General features: G+C 36.1%; 1 protein-coding gene and 1 pseudogene across 1 annotated transcript in view; both read right to left on the reverse strand.

Annotated features, from left to right (window-relative positions):
• LOC140620398 (uncharacterized) overlaps nucleotides 1–16,499 on the reverse strand; it is a 108,832-nt gene extending 92,333 nt beyond the window's left edge. The window contains exons 1-3 of the mRNA XM_072804609.1: nucleotides 16,364–16,499; nucleotides 5,295–5,381; nucleotides 2,210–2,342 (exon numbers count right to left, since the gene is read on the reverse strand). Of these exons, the coding sequence (XP_072660710.1) occupies nucleotides 2,210–2,342; nucleotides 5,295–5,378 (217 nt within the window). The 5' untranslated portion in view covers nucleotides 5,379–5,381; nucleotides 16,364–16,499. The remainder of the gene's footprint in view (nucleotides 1–2,209; nucleotides 2,343–5,294; nucleotides 5,382–16,363) is intronic.
• On the reverse strand, nucleotides 11,053–12,736 carry LOC140620019 (heterogeneous nuclear ribonucleoprotein A1-like; annotated as a pseudogene).
• Nucleotides 16,500–20,691: the final 4,192 nt, after the last annotated feature.

The following is a 20,691-nucleotide window of genomic DNA, read 5'->3' on the forward strand; positions in this document are numbered from 1 at the left end:
GTGCATGGAGCCTGCTTCTCCCTCTGCCTGTGTCTCTGCCTCTCTCTCTCTCTCTGTGTGACTATCATAAATAAATAAAAATTAAAAAAAAAAAAAAAAACACTTCACACAGCCTGAGAAAGTCTATTTTCTCTAGTTGTTCTGGTTATTTTAGCAACCCTTGTCCACTGCAGGAAAATAATTCCATAATTATAAAACATGTTTTTTCAGGTACATATGATAGTATACGGTTAAAGGCAAATACTTTTAGACTTTCTTTTACCTTAAATGACAATGCCTTGGGTGGTTCTTAATTTCAACTCAGGTCATGATCTCAGAGTTGTGAGACTGAGCCCCAAGTCAGGCTCCATACTGGGCACAGAGCCTGCTGAAGAGTCTCTCTCTCCCTCTGCCTCTTCCCATCTCCTCCCTCTCTCTTTCCCTTTCTTGAAAAAAAAAAAAAAGAGAGAGAGAGAGAGAAATACTGCTCTAATTCTTTATGGACTCAAAAGTACTCAATATAGCAAAAAAGACACTAATTGAGCCTTTCCTTATTTATACCACCTAGAACTGATATCTCCACCTCTAGAGAAAGCTGCTGCTTGTCTCTAATGACATCATTTCATATATAGCATCAATCTTTGTTAGAAAAATAGTATGGCTAAGATCAGTTATCATTTGTTATATCTACTAATGAGAAAGGCTTACCAAGTTTATTAACAGCACATTAGAGGGTACAGATATCACAAAGATAATATATAAGAGGTTTCTCTAAGTCATGTGAAAAAACTGGGGGAAAATGTTTATTGATAAATCTTAAATACCAAGTACTACAAACAAAGCAAGGAAAATCAATATGGATTTGAAGAATATGCCTCCTTTGAACAGAATTTTACAGTTAAAACAAGACAAAAATTAAAAAATGACCCCTACATCCTGACTAGCAGTGGATAGGAATTGGGCACCTGGCCAATGTTTCATTCTGGATGAAGCAAATACGCTGATAAGGAAAAATGTTAAGAATACTTATAAAGCGTGATAAAAATGCTTCTGAATGGTGAGAACAATGGTCATACAAGCCTTCACTTTTCAGCAAACGTAACTATTCATATATTTTCAAAAAAACTTTTAACTTCAGAAAAATTAACAGAGTTTATTACACCTTAGTTAAAAACCACAATAGAATCATCAGTCTTTGCAAATGTTTTACATTCCCTAAAAAAGTTACACAAGTTATTATGTGCCTAAGCCTAATGTTAGATTATATGACATTGTGGAACTCTTCTTAATCTTCACATATTTATTTTCATTTATTGCTTTAGAAAACTAAGATATCACATTTTGGGTAGGAAATATTCTGGATAAAAGAAAAATATATTTTTGTAAGTTTTTTTTAATTTTTTAAAATTACCTATTTAATAATTCTTACATACTATCTTTCTGTTCTCTTCCAAAACAGAAGTCAGCAGACTTAAGAGCAAACAGCTCTTACAGAATCACCCTGAATTATGCAGTACACAATGACTCTCTAATCCTGAGCAAAGCCTATTTCTCAGCCATATTTATATAAGGCTTTTGGTCAAATGCTTAAAAAGTCATTGAGTAGTTGTTTCCATTTCCTGATCAAGCAGAAAAATTTTTTCAAAACTAAGGTAGAACCTGGTAGGGAAAGCATACACTGACTTGTATTTCTTAGCCTTGGAATAACTTCTTCATTCAGTACTCAATTGTCTCATGACCTTCTAAAAATTAATTTTCTTGTCTTGATTAAGAGGCATTTCAAGGGTGTCTGGGTGGCTCAATGGGTTAAGTGCCTCCTTCAGCTCAGGTCATGATCTCAGGGTCCTGGGATGGAGCCCAATATCCACCTCTCTGCTCAGTGGGGAGCCTACTTCTCCTTCTGCTTCTGCCCCCTTGTGCTCTCTTTCAAATAAATAAATAAATAAAATCTTAAAAAAAAAAAAAAAAGAAAGAAAGAAACATTTCATTCCACCTCCCTGCAAGATTAATTGTGGACAAAAACATATTCCTGAATGCCAGTACATGAAACAACAAAATATTTAGATGCAGCTTGCACACCAGCAGAGGCAATTGGTAAGAAATGAGCAGTTACTTAATCTTTATTTGTTCATTTATTCATTTACTCAACATGTATTTATCAAGTTCCCTGTCCTAAAGCATTTAAGCAAACAAGTTTTATTTGTGCTGCCTAGAATTGGATCTTCCCTACCTGGAAGCAAGGGTTGTCCTTCATTTAAAACAGGAAATTCTCGACAGATTTCTCCATCCTCTTGATCTTTTGCCAACCATCGTTGAACAGGTATATAAAACTTTTTTCGAGAATTCATGTTCCACAATTGTATCTATATAGCAACAGTATTTATTGTAAAAAATATAAGAATACTTCATCAAAGAATCAAGTAAGTTTTCATCCAAGCCTGACACTTAGCTCATAGAAGATCACATTACTTCTTTTTATTGTCAAAAAAGTTGTTGAATACTTGAAAGAAAAGGGCTAATTTCTTCTTTTATTGCCATCTCAAGTACAACGGCTTTTCTTTTCCTTATTTTGAAATTTTTCAAATTTCTCTATATTGAAATGCTAAGAATACCAATTTCCCCCCAAATTTTCTAAGGGTTTATATTTTTCTATTTAGAAAGAGATTTATAATTTTTCAAAAATCCATTATTTTCCTGTTCCAATCCCTTAGTAAATATATTTCTTATTTCAAAATGATTTTATAAAATGTTAGCCTAGATTTCATGCACTACAGATTCAATCTGATATAGTTTCCTCTGTGGGTCCTCAGCAATGAATGAAATTTAAGCAATAATTCTTTATTTGGGTACCTATTATGCCATATTATATCTATTCCACGTATCCTGGAGTTAAACAAAGAGTTAATAAATTCTGTTAGGATCAGATGAATATCAAAAATCATCAGAAAGGGGCAGCCCGGGTTGCTCAGCGGTTTAGCACCTGCCTGCGGCCCAGGGCATGATCCTGGAGACTGGGATCGAGTCCCACGTTGGGCTCCCTGCATGGAGCCTGCCTCCTCCTCTGCCTGTGTCTCTGCCTCTCTCTCTCTCTCTCTCTCTCTCTCTCTCTCTCCGTGTGTGTGTGTATGTCTCTCATGAATAAATAAATAAAATCTTTTTTAAAAAATCAGAAAGTAGAAACTATGATTCCTGATTCTAAAACCTAGTCTTTCATGAGTAGGGTACTATTAGGGTACTATTATTGTTTTAAAAGCTTCAGTGAGTGTTATTTTATCTGTTAAATTAATTGTATAGTCTTCAAAATACCTTAATCAGAGATTTTCTATTTTAATGTGTTTAAAAAATGAGATTGTTACAAAGATAGAATTTTGATCCCTAAACTTACTAATTCTGTGGATCTTGGTAAGGCCCAGAAATTTGCATTCATAAATTCATATAACATGTGATTTTGGTACAATCATACATTTAGGAAGGCTTCCTGAGAACCACACAGAATTATCACTGGTTTGCAAGGCTGCTGGCATCGCTATTTGATTTGGTTATTTTAAATAAAGCCTAAGGCAAATTACTTGAGAAATACAAAATAAACCACCATTTGAAATTTTTTATTTTGCAATATCCTTAACTAAACTTGAAAGAATCAAGATTCAAGTCCTAAAGGTAATGTGATTATTTTATGGACTGTGGAAATGTTCTATCATTTTTCCTGTAGTGGACTAGATGTTTTAATTCAAATCACTTCAAGTTATAGGCACAAGTTGGCTTTTTTTTTTATTTTAAATTTTAAACTTCTAAACTATACTATAAGAATTGAACAGAAAATACCCAGCCCATTATCTAGCAACTGAATTTGGCAAAATTAGTAAATTATGTAAGTGCTTTATCTACCCGGAATAAAACTTTGAATCAACAACATCTCTCTTCTTCACTGGTACTCAAAAGACAGGGGAATTAAAACTCAGGCAAACAAGTTGCCATGCAGTAAGAGTAACTGTCATAGAAAGACAACCGGAATGTTCAGCCTGATTTTCTTATCTTTCCTCTGCAATATTATAAAATCCTTTCAGATCACTTAACCACTGTTTCAACATCCCAGCTGAATTTATATATATATATATATATATAAATGAATATAGTATTGCTTATTGGTTATCAATCAAATGAGATGGCAGGAGGATTAATGATAATCTTCATAAATTAGCTTAGCTTACTAAGAGAAAAAAGAGATGTTTTTATTATATATGATCACTTAAGTATCAATATGAATATCATACTTCAAAAACTCTATATAACATAAAAGAAAATTATTTCATATAGAAGCCAGGCACTAATTTTGAATTTGAAGTCTAACTTCTACATTCATATTTTCATAAAGTGAGTTTCATTTTTTCATTTTCCTTCAGGATTTTTTGTGACTTTAATGCAAAGAAAATGGCACTATCAATAATTATATATATCTGCTTATAGAACAAAAGTATTTAAGGGATTTCTCATCTTCCACAAATTTTTCATTAATTTTCTCACATGTTACAAAATTGTAGAACAAGCCTGCCAAGAATATCAGGAGTTTGACTGGATGTTCTCTGCATTTTGAGAACTTGCTTACCTAAATTCATTTATTTTGCAATGACAAAAGATGGAAATACAACATATACAAAAATAGATAACAAGATTTTTGATTTTCAATGTTGAAGATCTCCATTTGTTGGCAATTATGGTAATAAGTAGAACTTTTAATTCTGAATAATCTAGAAAATCTAAGCCTTTTTTGCTACTAAAAGTATGCAGGTGGCATGATTTGCTTAGCATGAATGGACCAAATTTGAGAGTCTATCATGTTATTATTTTACCAATACAAAGGGTCTACTTTTACAACCCTTCCAAAAACAGATAACATTCATCTAGTCACCTTTTCATCAATACTGCAACCATATCAAGAAGCAACATAATTGTCAAAACACTATGCTGTACACCTGAAACTAATGTAACACTGTGTTTCAACTATACTTCAATAAAAATAATGATAAAATAATGGTTAATATTAAAATAAAAAGAAGTAATGAGAGTTTATCCAGGGTCCCAAGTACTTCCTTTTCTTTGCAAAAAGTATTATTTAGTTGAGGTGCTTTCTTCAATAAATTAGGAACAAATTATTAATAAGAGTACATGATACTTTGTTTTGTGAAATATACTAAAAAGAGCAAGGTTTAACTCCAACAATTCACAATACATGTGAAATGCCTCTTTGAGGTTTGATTCCTGAACAGAATTTGCAGTGGGTTTTGCAAAGGATGGGAGTGTTGATATGTCTTTACCTCTTTACAATGCCAGGAAGGGGAGGGGCCAGAGTTAGTATGACCAATACGAATCTTAAAAAGTGCTCCAATATCTCCAACCATGATCTAGAAAAGAACCAAGAAAATGTCTTTCCTTGTAATTCCATAAAATCCATTTTTAAAAAGCTCATATTAGGACATTTTATATCAACATGGGGGCTAATCCTTCAAGAAATATAATAATTATAAACATGCATATACCTCATGACAAAGTACTGAAACATATGAAACAAAAATTCGCAAAATTGAATAGAGAAATAGTCTATAATAAGAGTTGGAAATTTCAATTTCAATATGCCACTCTGAATGACATGTAGAATAACTAGACAGAAGATCAATAAGGAAATTAAGGACTTGAACAGTATTATAGACCAACTAGATCTAACAGATATTTATAGAACATTACACTCAACAACAGTAGAATATTATTCTCTCAAGAGTACATGGAACATTCTACAGGGCAGACTGTATGTTATACCACAAAAAAAGTTCTGAAAATTAAATAAGACTGAAATCATACAGAATAGTTTCAACTACAATGGAATAAAACTAGCAATCACTACAAGAAGGAAAAATAGAAAATCCACAACTATGTGTAACTTAAGCAACATACTCTTAAGCAACCAATGAGTCAAAGAAATTTCAAGAGAAATTAAAAAATAACTTGAGATGAATAAAAAAATATGGGGAAGAAAGTGAAAGCAGAGCTCAGAGGGAAATTTTAGCTATAATTCCTTAAAGCTTGTACTTAAAGAAGGAAATCATTTCAGATGGGTGCCCATCAGCTAAATTGGCAAGCTTACTGTGAGGAAAAAACTTCTTTGGAGATTTTAATCTAATAAATCCAGAGACACTAAGCAAAAAGAAGGAAAAGAAGGGAGGGTAGGGAAGGAGAAGGAGAGAGAAGAAAAGGGAGAGAGGGAAGGAAAAAGGAGATGGGAAGAGAAAACAGATGGGGAGAGGAGAAAGAAGAAGAAGATCTCAAATAAAATAATATAGCTGTACAACATAAGGAAGGAAAAGAAAAAGAAGAACAAACTAAATACAAAGCTAACAGAAGAAAGGAAATAATACATATTAGAATGGAGATAAAATAGAAAATAAAATCAATGAAACCAAAAGCTGATTCTTCAAAAACAACACCAAAACTGAAAAACATTTAGCTATCCTAAAGAAAAAAGAATACTCAAATTGCTAAAATCAGAAATGAAAAGAGACATTACCACTAACCTTACAGAAGAAAAAAGGATTATAGAAAAAAAAGCCGTGAATAATTGTAGGGCAAAAAATTAGATAACCTATATGAAATGGACGACTCTTAGAAACAGACAACTTATCAAACTGACTGGGAAAAACAAATTCTGAATAGGCCTATAAAAAGTAAAGAGATTGAAGAAGTAATAAAAAATCTCCCAATTATTTTTTTAATTGGCCTTTTTTTAGGCCTTAAGAATAGATGTTTCACAAAAAAAAAAAAAAGGAATAGATGTTTCACTGGTAAATTCTATCAAATACTTTTTCATCATTAATATACAATGTTCTTTTTTATTAAGGTATAATTGAAATATAACATTATATTAGATTCAAGTATATGATGTGGTATTTGTGTAGCCTATGAAACAGTCACCACAATAAGTCTAGTTATCATCTGTCACCATGCAGTTTTGAAATGTTTTTCCTGTGATGGGAACTTTTAAGATTTACTCTCTTAGCAACTTTCAAATGTGCCATACAACATTACCGACTACAATAATGCCATAATGTTACATCTCTGTTATTTATTACTGGAAGTTTCTATATCTTCACCCATTTTGCCTGAACCTCAACCCCCGCCCCTCTGGCAACTACCAATCTGTTCTGGGTATCTATTAATTTTGTTTTGTTTCCTTATGTATTTTTTTAGATCCTGCTTATAAGTGAAATCAAGTGGTATTTGTCTTTCTCTGACTTTTCATCATTTAGAATAATAGTCTTAAGGTACACTTATGTGGCCACAAGTAGCAAGATCTCATTCTTTTTCATGACTGAGTAGTATTCTATTGTATATTTATACCACGTCTTTATACATTAATTCATTAATGGACACTTAGATTATTTCCATATCTTGGCTATTGTAAGTAATGCTGCAATGAACATTGGAGCACATATATCTTTTTGAAATAGTATTTTCACTTTCTTTAGATAAGTACCCAGAAATGGAATTGCTGGATCATATTGTATTTCTGTTTTTAATTTTTTGAGATTGTACCAATTTACATTACCACCAACAGTGCACAAGGTTGTCTTTGCTTCCACTTCCTTGCCAACACTTATTATTTCTTATCTTTTTGATAATAGCTATTCTAAGAGGTGGGAGGTGATATCTCATGGTTTTGATTTGCATTTCCCTCATGATTAGTGATGTTAAGCATTTTTACATGGGCGTATTGGATATCTATATATCTTCTTTGGGAAAATGTGTATTCAGATCCTCTACCCATTTTTAACCAGATTATTTCTCTTTTTGATATTGAGTTGAATGAGTTCATTATATATATATATATATATATATATATATATATATATATATATATTATATATTTTGGATATTAACACTTTCTTAGATATATGACATATATGGAAATATCTTCTCCTATCCAGTAGGTTGCCTTTTCATTTTATTGATGATATCCTTCATTGTACAGAAGATTTTAGCTTGACATACTACCACTTTTTTTTACTTTTGCCCTTGCCTTAGGTGTCAGATTCAAAAAAACCATCACCAAGACTAATGTCCTAGTACTTGGCTGTCTCTTGGACCTTTGTGACTGTGTAAGCAGCTTGACTTATTCTTTACAGGTCCCAATTGAGGACATTGTCCGAAGACCTGAAAGTGCTCCAAAGGGAGGGATCTTAATCAGCACCTACTTTCAGACTGATTGGAAACCGGACCCTCAAGGAGAAGCCTTTAAAGTATGTAAATAGAGATGAAATCAAGATAGCAGAGTAGGAAGATACTGAGCTCACCTCCTCCCTGGTCACACCAAAACAACTCTCTCTCTCTCACACTCTGAGATGAGCTGAAGACTAGGATAATAGCTCTCCCACAACCAAATACATAAAGAAAAAGCCACATCATGATGTATAGAAGTGGCAGAGACACAGTCTAGTCAACTCACATCCCCACTGGGGACCCACATATGGGAGGGATACTACCAATATGGAAGTCATCCCTGAGGAATGAGAAGATAAAGCCCCATATCAGGCACTGCTGCCCTCAAGACCAGGAAAACAAGACCCTGTAGTATTCAGTTTTGAAAATCAATAGGGCTTAACTCAGAAGAAGCTAGAGGGCTATAGGAAACCAATACTCTGCTCTTAAAATTCTTTTTTTTATTAAAGATTTTATTTATTTATTCATGAGAGACAGAGACAGAGAGAGAGAGAGAGGGAGAGACACAGGCAGAGAAAGAAGCAGGCTCCATGCAGGGAGCCCGATGTGGGACTCGATCCCGGGTCTCCAGGATCACACCCTGGGCTGAAGGCCGTGTTAAACTGCTGAGCCACCCAGGCTGCCCTGCTCTTAAAATTCTGATGCATAATCTCACTTGCTCCAAGATCCAGCACAAAGCCAGAAGTTTGAAAAGCACCTGGGCCATAAGTAAAAGATATTTATTGACTAATTTTAGGGCCTGTATCACAGAGGTAGGGATCTGTAGGAATATTCTCCAGCAATAGCAGCACTGATTGGTGCTATTTCTTTTTATATTTCTTCTACCTAGTATCTTCATACCTGAAGGGCACTATTTCTGACACTCTCCATCTACGTTTATAGCACTTCTTGCCCTCCCTGGCATTCTCCTACAGATCCACCCAACTCAAAATGTAAACCTTAGCAGACATCCCTCCAAGGGGGCTTCTTCCCCAGCACACCTGACAGGTAGCCTCAGCTAGGACCAGAATACCCACAAAGAGGACCTCACTTATCAGCATGCCCACAGCAGATGTTGCCAGGCCTCTCAGCCACCCATGCCAAAGGCCAGACACCAGTATGTCCACAGGAGTCATGTCCCAACCATTTAGAAGGGTACTCATAGTACATGCAGGAGATACCCCTGGAGAACCTACTTCTGGTGACCAGGGAGTATTCCACTTCTCAGCCCCACAGGACACCTCCTATATAAGGCTGCTCCTTCAAGGCCAGGAGACAAAGCTGATCTACCTAATATATAGAAAACCAGACACAGGCAAAATGAGGAGACAGAGGAATATGTTACAAAAGAAATAAGATAAAACCTCGGAAAAGGAGCTAAACAAAATGGAGATAAGCAATCTACTGGATAAAGAGTTCTATGTAATGGTGATAAAGATGCTCACTGAACTGAGGAGAAAAATGGGTGAACATAGTGAAAATTTCAATATGACAGAAAATATAGAAAGGAACCAATCAGAGCTAAAGAATACGATTACTGAATTGAAAAATGCACTAGAGGAAATCAAAAGCAGATTGATGATGCAGAAGAACAAATCAGTGATCTGAAAGACAGGGTAGTAGAAATCACTCAGACTAAATAATAAAGAAAAGAATTTTTAAAAGATGAAGATAAAAAAATAAAAATAAAAATAAAAATAAAAGATGAAGATATTTTAAGGGACCTTGGAGAAAACATCAAGTATACTAACATTTAGAATACAGATGTCTCAGAAAGAGAGAGAAAGATGGGCAAAAGACTTATTTGAAGAAATAACAGCTGAAACTTTCCTAATCTGAGGAAGGAAACAGACACCAAGATCCAGGAAATACAGGGAGCCCCAAGATGAACCCAAAGAGGTCCATAACAAGATGCATAATACTTAAAATGTCAAAAATTAAAGATAGATAATCTTAAAAGCAGCAAGAGAAAAGAAACACTAGTTACATAATAAGGAAACCTCCATAAGACTATAAGCTGAATTTTTACCAGAAACATTCTAGACAAGAAGAGAATGGATTGATATATTCAAAGTGCTGAAAAGAAAAACCCTACACTCAAGAATACTCTACCTGGCAAGGTTATCATTCAGAATTGAAAGAGAGATAGAAGTTTCTCAGATAAACAAAAGGTAAGGGAGTTCTTTACCACTAAACCAGTCTTGTCAGATTTAAAGGGATCTCTAAGCAGAAAAGAAAAGCAAACATATGGTAAAGGTACTAGATCAAGCACTTATAAAGCCATTATAAAGGTTAAAAGACAAAAGTAGTAAAAATCAATTATATATATCCACAGCTATAATCTATAATAACTAGTGAGGGAGCAGGGAGAATGTAGTGCTTTAAGAAAATGTTTGAACTTATATGAATACAACTTAAAATAGACTACTATATACCTAGAATGCTACATATAAACTTCATGGTAACTACAAACCAAAAACCCATTAATAGACACACAAAAGATAAATAGAAAGGAATCTAAATACAGCACTAAAGAAACCATCAAATCACAAAGAAAAGAGAGAAAGAAAAGAAGAAAGGAACAGAGAAGAATTACAAAACAACCAGAAAACAATAGGCAAAATTACAGTAAGTACACACCTATCGGTAATTACTTTAAATGTAAGTAGACTTAATGTTCCAATCAACAGACCCTGTTGTTGGGTAACCAACAACATTTTTTCCAAGCTTGAATAATACTTAAATTTGTACGGAACCACAAAAGACCATAAATATCCAAAGCAATCTTGAGAAAGAGAACAAAGCTGGAGGTATCTCAATCCCAGATTTAATATTAAATCGTTTATTGATTACACATGATAATGGACGATACACAAGCTTTAATCCCATCTATAATTTTATCTGATACCATAATTCAATTTAGATATATTGCATAGGATGTGCCAACAATCATAATAACCAAATAAACTCCAGGACTTTGCTTGGGTGACCTTTTTAACGGTGAACTCCAGGTCACAACACATTAACTGTCAGTTCAACCATACCAAGGTTTGTGGAGACAATGGCTTCTGTGCCCAAGCAGGTTGCAAATAAATTTCGAATGGAACCTGCCATCACCCTGAAGGAATTCTAACTTCACACTGTTGGGGTAGTTTACCAAGATGGCTTCAGAGTAGACTAACTTTACACAGCACATTTAAAAAAAGACACATTTATTCAGCGTCATGATCAGACATTTAGCAATCAACAGCATGGGTGCAAGAAAAAATCTCCATTAAAACCCTTTGTTGGAATGCTTTACACTTTCCACAGAACAGAAACTAAAATAACCTGTTATACAATTAGTCACAAATACAGTCCTCGAGTTTTTTGCCCATACACATGAGTATTGTCTAAAACATGTCTTCTTTGTAGCAGCTAGGTCCTGCCACCATTGTGCTTGGCTGAGTTCACAAATCTGTTGTAACCTGTAGCTTCCCTGTCACTTCTCTGGCTCTCCTCTCCTGCTAAGTTTTGTTTCCTGGCAGTAATTAAAACCTTCTGCCACTGCCATAGCTGCTGCTGCTGCTGGAACCGCCATAGCCATCTTGGTTTCGTGGTTTGGCAAAGTATTGGCCTCCACCACCATAGGGGCCAGAGCTTCTTCCTCCAAAATTTTCTCCTTTCATGGGTCCAAAATTTGAGGACTGATTGTTGTAATTGCCAAAATCGTTATAGCTTCTGCCACCTCCAAAGTTGCTTCCATCATTACCAAATCCATTATAGCCATCCCCACTGCCACCATATCCACCACCACCTCGACTGCCACCAAAGCCACCTCGACCACTGAAGTTCCCTCCACGACCAAAGTTGTCATTCCCACCAAAACCACCTCCACGACCACCACCAAAGTTTCCAGAACCACTTGGGCCTCTTTGGCTGGATGAAGCTCTAGCCATCTCTTGCTCCGATAGGGCTTTCCTTACTTCACAGTTGTGGCCATTCACAGTATGGTATTTTTGAATGACAATCTTGTCTACAGAGTCATGGTCGTCAAAGGTCACAAAAGCAAAACCTCTCTTTTTGCCACTGCCTCAGTCAGTCATGGTCTCAATCACTTCAATTTTCCCATACTGTTCAAAATAATCCCTTAGATGATGTTCTTCAGTGTCTTCTTTAATGCCACCAACAAAAATCTTTTTCACAGTTAAGTGGGCACCGGGTCTTTGAGAATCTTCTCGGGAGACAGCTCTCTTTGGTTCCACGACTCTTCCATCCGCTTTGTGCGGCCCAGCGTTCATGGCCGTGTCACCTCCTCCAGGTGGCGTATGTGTGGAACCCAAAGCCTCTGGAGTGCTTGGTGTTGGGGGTCTCTCAGCCCATAAGCTCCCCCATTGCTCAAAATGGCTCCTCAGACACTCATCAGTTGTTTCGAAGCTCAAACCTCCAAGGATGAGCTTCCGCAGCTGCTCGGGCTCTTTGGGAGACTCTGACTTAGACATGACAGTGGTTGGTGGGAGGGGAGACTTTAATGATGCTTACTCGGTGGAGGCCAAGGGCAGAAAAAAGGCCCCAGATTTTTTTTTAAGATTTTATTTATTTATTCATGAGACACAGAGAGAGAGAGAGACACAGGCAGAGGAAGAAGCAGGCTCCACGCAGGGAGCCCAATGTCGGACTGGATACCAGGGCCCCAGGATCACGCCTTGGGCCGTGGCAGGTGCTATCCCGCTGAGCCACCCAGGGATCCCCTCAATCCCGGATTTTAAGGCAAACTACAAATCTACAATAATCAAAACAGTGTGGTACTGGCACAAAAATAGACACGCAGATCAACAGAACAGGAAAGAGAGCCCAGAAAAAAAATTGAGAATTTTACTTCAATTAATCTATGAAAAAGAAGGCAAGAATATGAGGAAAGACAGTCTCTTCAACAAATGGTATATGAAACTTGACCACTTTCTTTCACCATACACAGAAATGAACTCAAAATGGATTAGAAAGCTAAATGTGAGACCTAAAACCATAAAACTCCTCAAAGAAAATACAGGGAGTAATTCCTTTGACATCAGCCATAGGAAAATTTTTCTAGATATGTCTTCTCAGACAAGGGAAACAAATGCAAAAATAAAATATTGGAACTATACCATAATATAAAGCTTCTGCAGAGCAAAGAAAACTATCAACAAAACAAAAAGGCAGTCTCCTAAATGGGAGAAGATATTTACAAATAATGTAACCAATAATATGTTAATATTCAAAATATATAAAGAATATATACAACTCAACACCAAAAAAAATAACAATAATAATCTTGTTTAAAAATGGTCAGAAGACCTGAATAGACATTTTTCCAAAGAAGACATAATGATGACCAATATACAAATAACAAAATGCTCAACATCACTAATCATCAGGGAAATGCAAATTAAAATCACATTGAGAGAGATCCCTGGATGGCTCAGCACTTTAGCGCCTGCCTTCACGCCCAGGGCATGATCTTGGAGACCCAGGATCGAGTCCCACATCGGGCTCCCTGCATGGAGCCTGCCTCTCTCTCTGCCTATATCTCTGCCTATGTCTCTGCATCTCTCTCTGTGTGTCTCTCATGAATAAATTTAAAAAATATCTTTTAAAAATCACAATGAGATATCATTTTACACCTGTCAGAATGGCTAAAATCAACACAAATGACAAGTGTTGACAAGGATAAGAAGAAAAACTCTCAGGCACTGTTGATAATGTAAATTGGGGCAGTCATAATGGTAAACAATATGGAAGTTCCTCAAAAATTAAAAACAGAGGGGCTCCTGGGTGGCTCAGTCAGTTAAGTGTCTGCCTTTGAATAAGGTCTGCATCTCAGGGTCCTGGAATTGAGGACTACATCAGGATCTCTGTTCAGTTGGGAGTCTGCTTCTCCCACTCACTCTCCCTTTCATGCACACTCTCTCTCAAATAAATAAAATCATTTAAAAAATTAAAGATAAAATTATCATAAAATATAGCAATTCTACTACTGGGTATTTACCCAAAAAATGTCAAAACACTAATTTGAAAAGACATATACAAAAAAAAAAAGGAAAAAAAAGGAAAAGATATATGCACCCCTACATTTACTGCAGCATCATTTACAATAGCCAAGACATGGAAGTTGCCCAAGTTTCCATTGATAGATGAATGGATAAAAAAGAGGTTGTACAGACGGAGGAGTAAAGGTGGCAGAGTAGGAGAAGGACCCTGAGTTTGGCTCACTGCTTCAGGAATCAACATCCAACTATTTTGAACAACTAGAAATAGGATCTGAGGATTAAGAAAACAACCTGTACAGTTGGAAGGAGAAAGCATGGCAGAGGTGAGGTTCAGAGCTGTAAATCTGGGGAGAGGAAATCCATGGGCCACAAAGGGGAGAGAACCTTTTTCATGGAGCAAAGTCAGGGAGAGGGAGAGAACACAGCAGGTAGGGATCACACAATAAGCCTCAGTGAGGAGATCCCCCGGGTCACACTGGAAGAGAGCACTCCCCTTCCCAGAGTACATTTGCAAGAACATATTTTGCCTCTCCATGGACAAAAAGCCAGCTGGGAGCCACTGAGCAGTGCTCAACAGCAGGGACAGAGGTGTGCACAGAAGGCAGATAACCTTGTAGCAGCTTTTCACTGTGAGCCACAATAGGCGTAAACCACCATGTGCACGCCAAATGGCTGCTTTTCTGGGACAGAACTAAGTAGAAAACAGAGACACATGTGGATTGCAGATAAACTGGCCCCTGCTTTTAGCTGTCTGCCACAATAGATCTAAGCCTCTGTGATACTCCTTTTCTGGGCCAGACAGAGTCAGAGACTGAGTCGTGCACAGATGGCAGAACCTGGTTGCAGCTTTTTGCTATGCATCACAATAAATTCTAACCTTCTTGCATGTACTATGCAACTGCTTTTCTGGGACAGGCAGTGCTGGACACAGCATGAGGCTCTCCTCCAGGGAAGGGGAGTGAGTCTACATTTTGCCAGGCCCTTTAAAACTTGGGAGTTTTTAAGCCCAGCCACAGGTCAGAGATAATACAGAATATCTGTAGTGCCAGATGCTCCAATGGCTCAAGAACACACAGGGTGATGAAAGCCCAGGACACAGGAGACTTCACTTTTCTGAGTGGGCCTCCTGAACAGTGGTGACCAGGAGTTCCCCTAACCAGGAATAAGAGGGTAGGGTGACATCATATTCTTCCCTCCCCATTGTCCATCCCCCTACGCACCAAAACAGGACTTCAGAGAGAAATACAGTGCCTCCAGTGGAGGCTGCCCCCTACACCTGACAGGAATATCATAACAAAGACAAATCAGTTTGTGAGCTAGCCTAGTAGGCCTCTCCCTCAGAAGACCAACACAGAACCTCCCTACATGTATTCAGTCTACTGGTTTTTTTTTAAAGATTTTATTTATTTACTCATGAGAGACACAGAGAGAGGCAGAGACACAGACAGGTCTCCCTCAGAAGACCAACACAGAACCTCCCTACATGTATTCAGTCTACTGGTTTTTTTTTAAAGATTTTATTTATTTACTCATGAGAGACACAGAGAGAGGCACAGACACAGACAGACTCCCTGTGCCTGGCAGGGAGCCCGATGCAGGACTCTATCCCCGGACTCTATCCCCGGACTTCTTTCTTTTTCACACCCTAAGCTGAAGGCTAACACTCAACCACTGAGCCACCCAGGTATCCCAAGTCTCCTGATTAAAGAGTACCCCCAAAACATCAGTTTCTGGTGGAAATAGGACCAGATTTGCTTCTTTTTTTCCTTTATTTTTTTAAATTTTTTATTTTTCTTTTTTTTTAACTTTTTTATCCTTTATTTTATAAATACATATATATGTCTTAAGCTTATAATTTTTTTGTTAATTTGTTGGTTGCTTTTTTGGATCAGGCTTATTTCTTTTCTATTTTTTCTTCTTACTTTACTCTTTTTTCCTTCTTATTCTTTGGAATTAGGCTTACAGTTTTTTGTTCATCTGTTTCTTTGCATTTTTGTTCTCTCTCCTTTTCTGTGGGCTGAATCAGACTTTTTATTTCTTTTCCAAGCTTAACTTAACAAACTATTCAAAGCACACTTAAAGGTTTAAACACTCCACCACTACAAGAAGGAATTCTTTAGAGGACTGACCAGTGGGAAAGATGAGCCAAAACCCAACAGCAGAGTGTACACAGCATAGACCAGAAACACTTCCTGAAGTTTTTTTGTTGTTCTTGTTGCAATTGTTACTTTTGCTGTTGTTGTTTTTTCTTTTTCTTTCTTCTTTTTTTTTCTGGACAAAATGACAAGACAGAGAAATTCACCCCAAAAGAAAGAACAAGAGGTAGTACCCACAGCCAAGAATTTAGTCAAAATGGATATAAATCAGATTTCTAGAATTTAAAACAACAATTATAAACATGCCACTGGGTTAAAAAAAAAAAAAAACATAGAACACACTAGAGAATCCCTTACTTTAGAGATAAAAGAACTAAAATCCAGTCAGGCCAAAATTAAAAATGTTATAACTGAGATGCAGTCCCATGTGGAGGCCATAAAAATGAGGATGAATAAAGCAGAAGAGTGAATCAGTGATACAGAAGATAAAATTATGGTAAATAATGAAGCTGAAAAGAAGAGGGAAAGAAAACTATTAGATCATGAAGGCAGACTTAGGGAACTCAGCAGTACCATAAAGTAAAATAATATCCATATTATTAGAGCCCCAGAAGAGAAAGCAGAAAAAGGGTGAGAAGGTTTAGTTGAACAAATCATAACTGAGAATTCCCTAATATAGGGAAAGAAATAGGCATTCAAATCCAAGAGGCACAGAGAACTTCCTCAAAATCAATCCAAAAAAAAAAAAAGCACATATTATTGTGAAGCTTGCAAATTTCAAAGATCAGGAGAAAATCCTGAAAGCAGCTTGAGAAGATAGGTCCTTAACCTACAAGAGTAGACACATAAGGCTGACAGCAGACCTGTCCACAGAGACCTGGCAGGCCGGAAAGGACTGGCATGATATATTCAACATGCTAAATGAGAAAAATGTACAGTCAAGCATACTTTATCCAGCAAGGCTGTCATTCAGAATAGAAGGAGAGATAAAGAGTTTCTGAGACAAAAATTAAAGAAATTCATGAACACTAACCCAGCCCTGCAAGAAATATTAAAGGGGAACCTTCCAGCAGAGAGAGAGGCCAAAAGTAACAAAGACTAGAAAGAAACAATCTGCAGGAATAGTGACTTTATAGATAATACAACGGCACTAAATTAATATTTTTCTATAATTAGAGTCTATTTACATTCAACTGAATGTATGTAAATGGACTCAATGCTCCAATCAAAAGACATAGGCTATCAGAATGAACAACAAAAAAAGATGCATCAAATATGCTACTTATAAGAGACTCATTTTAGACCCTCCAGATTTAAAGTGAGTGGGTGGAGAACCATTTATCATGCTAAGAGACAACATTCTTATGTCAGACAAACTTGATTCTAAACCAAAAAATGTAATAAGAGATGAAGAAGGACACTATATTGTAATAAAAGGGATCTATCCAACAAGAAGATCTATCAATTGTAAATATTTCTGGCCCTAACTTTGGAGCAGCCAAATGTATAAAGAAATTAATTACAAAATTAAAGAAACTCATTGATAATAATACAATAATAGAGGAGATTATAACATCCCACTCAAAGCAATAGACAGATCATCTAAGCAGAAGATCAACAAGGAAACAAGAGCTTTGAATGACACACTGGACCAGAAAGACTTCACATGGAACATTCTCTAGAACAGATCACATACTGGGTCGCAAATCAGGACTCAACCCATACAAAAAGACTGAGACCATACCATGCATATTTTCAGACCACAATGCTCTGATATTTGAAGTTAATCACAAAGAATTTTGGAAAGACCACAAATAAATGGAGGTTAAAGAATATCCTACTAAAGAATAAATGGGTCAACCACGGGAAATTAAAGAATAATTTTTAAAATACATAGAAGCAAATGAAACTGAAAACATGACAGTTCAAACCTTTGGGATGCAGCAAAAGCAGTCCTACAAGGGAAGTACACAGCAAAACAGGGTTTCCTCAAGAAACAAGAAAAGTCTGAAATACACAAACTAACCTTTCACCTAAAGGAGCTAGAGAAAAAACAGCAAATAGACCCTAAAGCCAGCAGAAGAGAAATAATTAAAATGAGAGCAGACATCAATGATACAGAAGTCAAAAAAAAAAAAAAAAAGAAAGATTATCCAAATTAGGAGCTGCTTCTTCGAAGGAATTAAAAAGATAAACCCCTAGCCAGACTCATCAAAACGAAAAGAGAAAGGACCCAAATAAAATTATGAATGACAGGGATCACAATCAACACCAAAGAAATACAATTATAAGAGAATATTATGAGTAATTATATGCCAACAAATTAGGCATATACTCTTTCTGGAAGAAATGGATAAATTCCTAGAAACAGATAAACTACCAAAACATACAGGAAAAAAAAACAAAATAGACCCATAATCAGCAAAGAAATTGAATCAGTAATCAAAAATCTTCCAACAAACAAGAGTCCAGGCCTAGGTGGCTTCCCAAGGGAATTCTACCAAACATTTAAAGAATAATTAATACCTATTCTTCTGAAACTGTTCCAAGAAACAGAAGTGGAAGGAAAACTTCCAAACTCATTCTATGAGAGCAGCATTACCTTGACCACAAAACCAAAGACCCCTCTAAAAAAAAGAATTACAGACCAATATCCCTGATGAACATGGATGCAAAAGTCCTCAACAAGATACTAGCTAATAGGATCTAACAGTACACTAAAAGAATTATTCATCTTGACCAAGTAGGAATTATTCCTGGGATCCTGGGCTGGTTCTACATCTGCAAATTAATCAATTTGATACATCATATTAGTAAAAGAAAGGATATGACATATGATCCTCTCAATAGATAACAGAAGAAGCATTTGACAAAATACAATATCCTTCCTTATAAAAACTCTCCACAACATAAGGATTGAGGGAACATACCTCAACACCATAAAAGCATATATATGAAAGACCCACAGCGAACATCATCTGCAACAGGGAAAAACTTAGAGCTTTTCTCCCAAGGTCAGGAATACAACAGGGATGTCCACTCTCATCACTATTGTTCAACATAATACTGGAAATCCCAGCTTCAACAATCAAACAACAATACATACATACATACATAAATAAATAAATGGCAGCCAAATTTGCCTAGAAGTCAAACTTTCACTGTTACTAGACAACACAAAACTGGAAAGACTCCACTAAAAACTTGCTAGAACTGACACAGGAATTCAGCAAAGTTGAAGGATATAAAATCAACACATAGAAGTCTGTTGCATTTCTATACACCAGCAGAAGAAAGAGAAATCAAGGAATCAATCCCAGTTCCCACTGTACCAAAAAGCATAAGATACCTAGGAATAAACCTAATCAAAGAGGTAAAATATCTGTACATTGAAAAATATACAACATTGATGAAAGAAACTAAGGAAGACACAAAAAGATGGAAAAACATTCCATGCTCATGAACTGGAAGGAAAAATATTCTTAAAATATCTACACTACCCAAAGCAATCGATACATTCAATGCAATCCCTGTCAAAATACTACCAGCATTTTTCAGAGTTGGAACAAACAATTCTAGAATTTGTATGGAACCAGAAAAGCCCCCAAATAGCTAAAGCAATGTTGAAAAAGAAAACCAAAGCTGGAGGCATCACAATTCTGGACTTCAAGCTGTATTACAGAACTGTAATCATCAAGACAGTATGGTACTAGCACAAGAATAGATACATGGATCAATGTAACAGAAATGGACTCTCAAATCTATAATCAACTAATCTTTGACAAAGCAGCAAAGAATATACCATGGAAAAAAGAGTTTCTTCAACAAATGCTGTTGGGAAAATTAGCCATGTGCAAAAAAAAAAAATGAAACTAGACTACACAAAAATACAAAAAAATACACACAAAAATACACAAAAATACACTCAGCACACAAAATACACAAAAATAAATTCAAAATGGATGAAACCTAAATGTGAAAACAGGAATCCGTCATAACCTTAGAGAATACAGGCAGCAACCTCTCTGACCTTGGCCACAGCTACTTCTCGCAAGACATGTCTTCAGAGGCAAGGGAAACAAATGTGAAAATGAACTATTGGGACTTCATCAGGATAAAAAGCTTCTGCACAGCAAAGGCAGCAATCAACAAAATTAAAAGGCAACCTATGGAATGGGAGAAGATATTTGCAAATGACATGTTAGATAAAGGGCTAGTATCCAAAATCCATAAAGCACTTATCAAACTCAACACCTAAAAAACAAATAATCTAGTCAAGAAATAGGCAAAAGACATGAAAACAGACATTTCTAACAAAGAAGACATACAAATGGCCAACAGACACATGAAAAAAATGCTCC

Source organism: Canis lupus, chromosome 28 (genome assembly GCF_048164855.1).
Source record: "Canis lupus baileyi chromosome 28, mCanLup2.hap1, whole genome shotgun sequence".
NCBI lineage: Eukaryota > Metazoa > Chordata > Mammalia > Carnivora > Canidae > Canis > Canis lupus.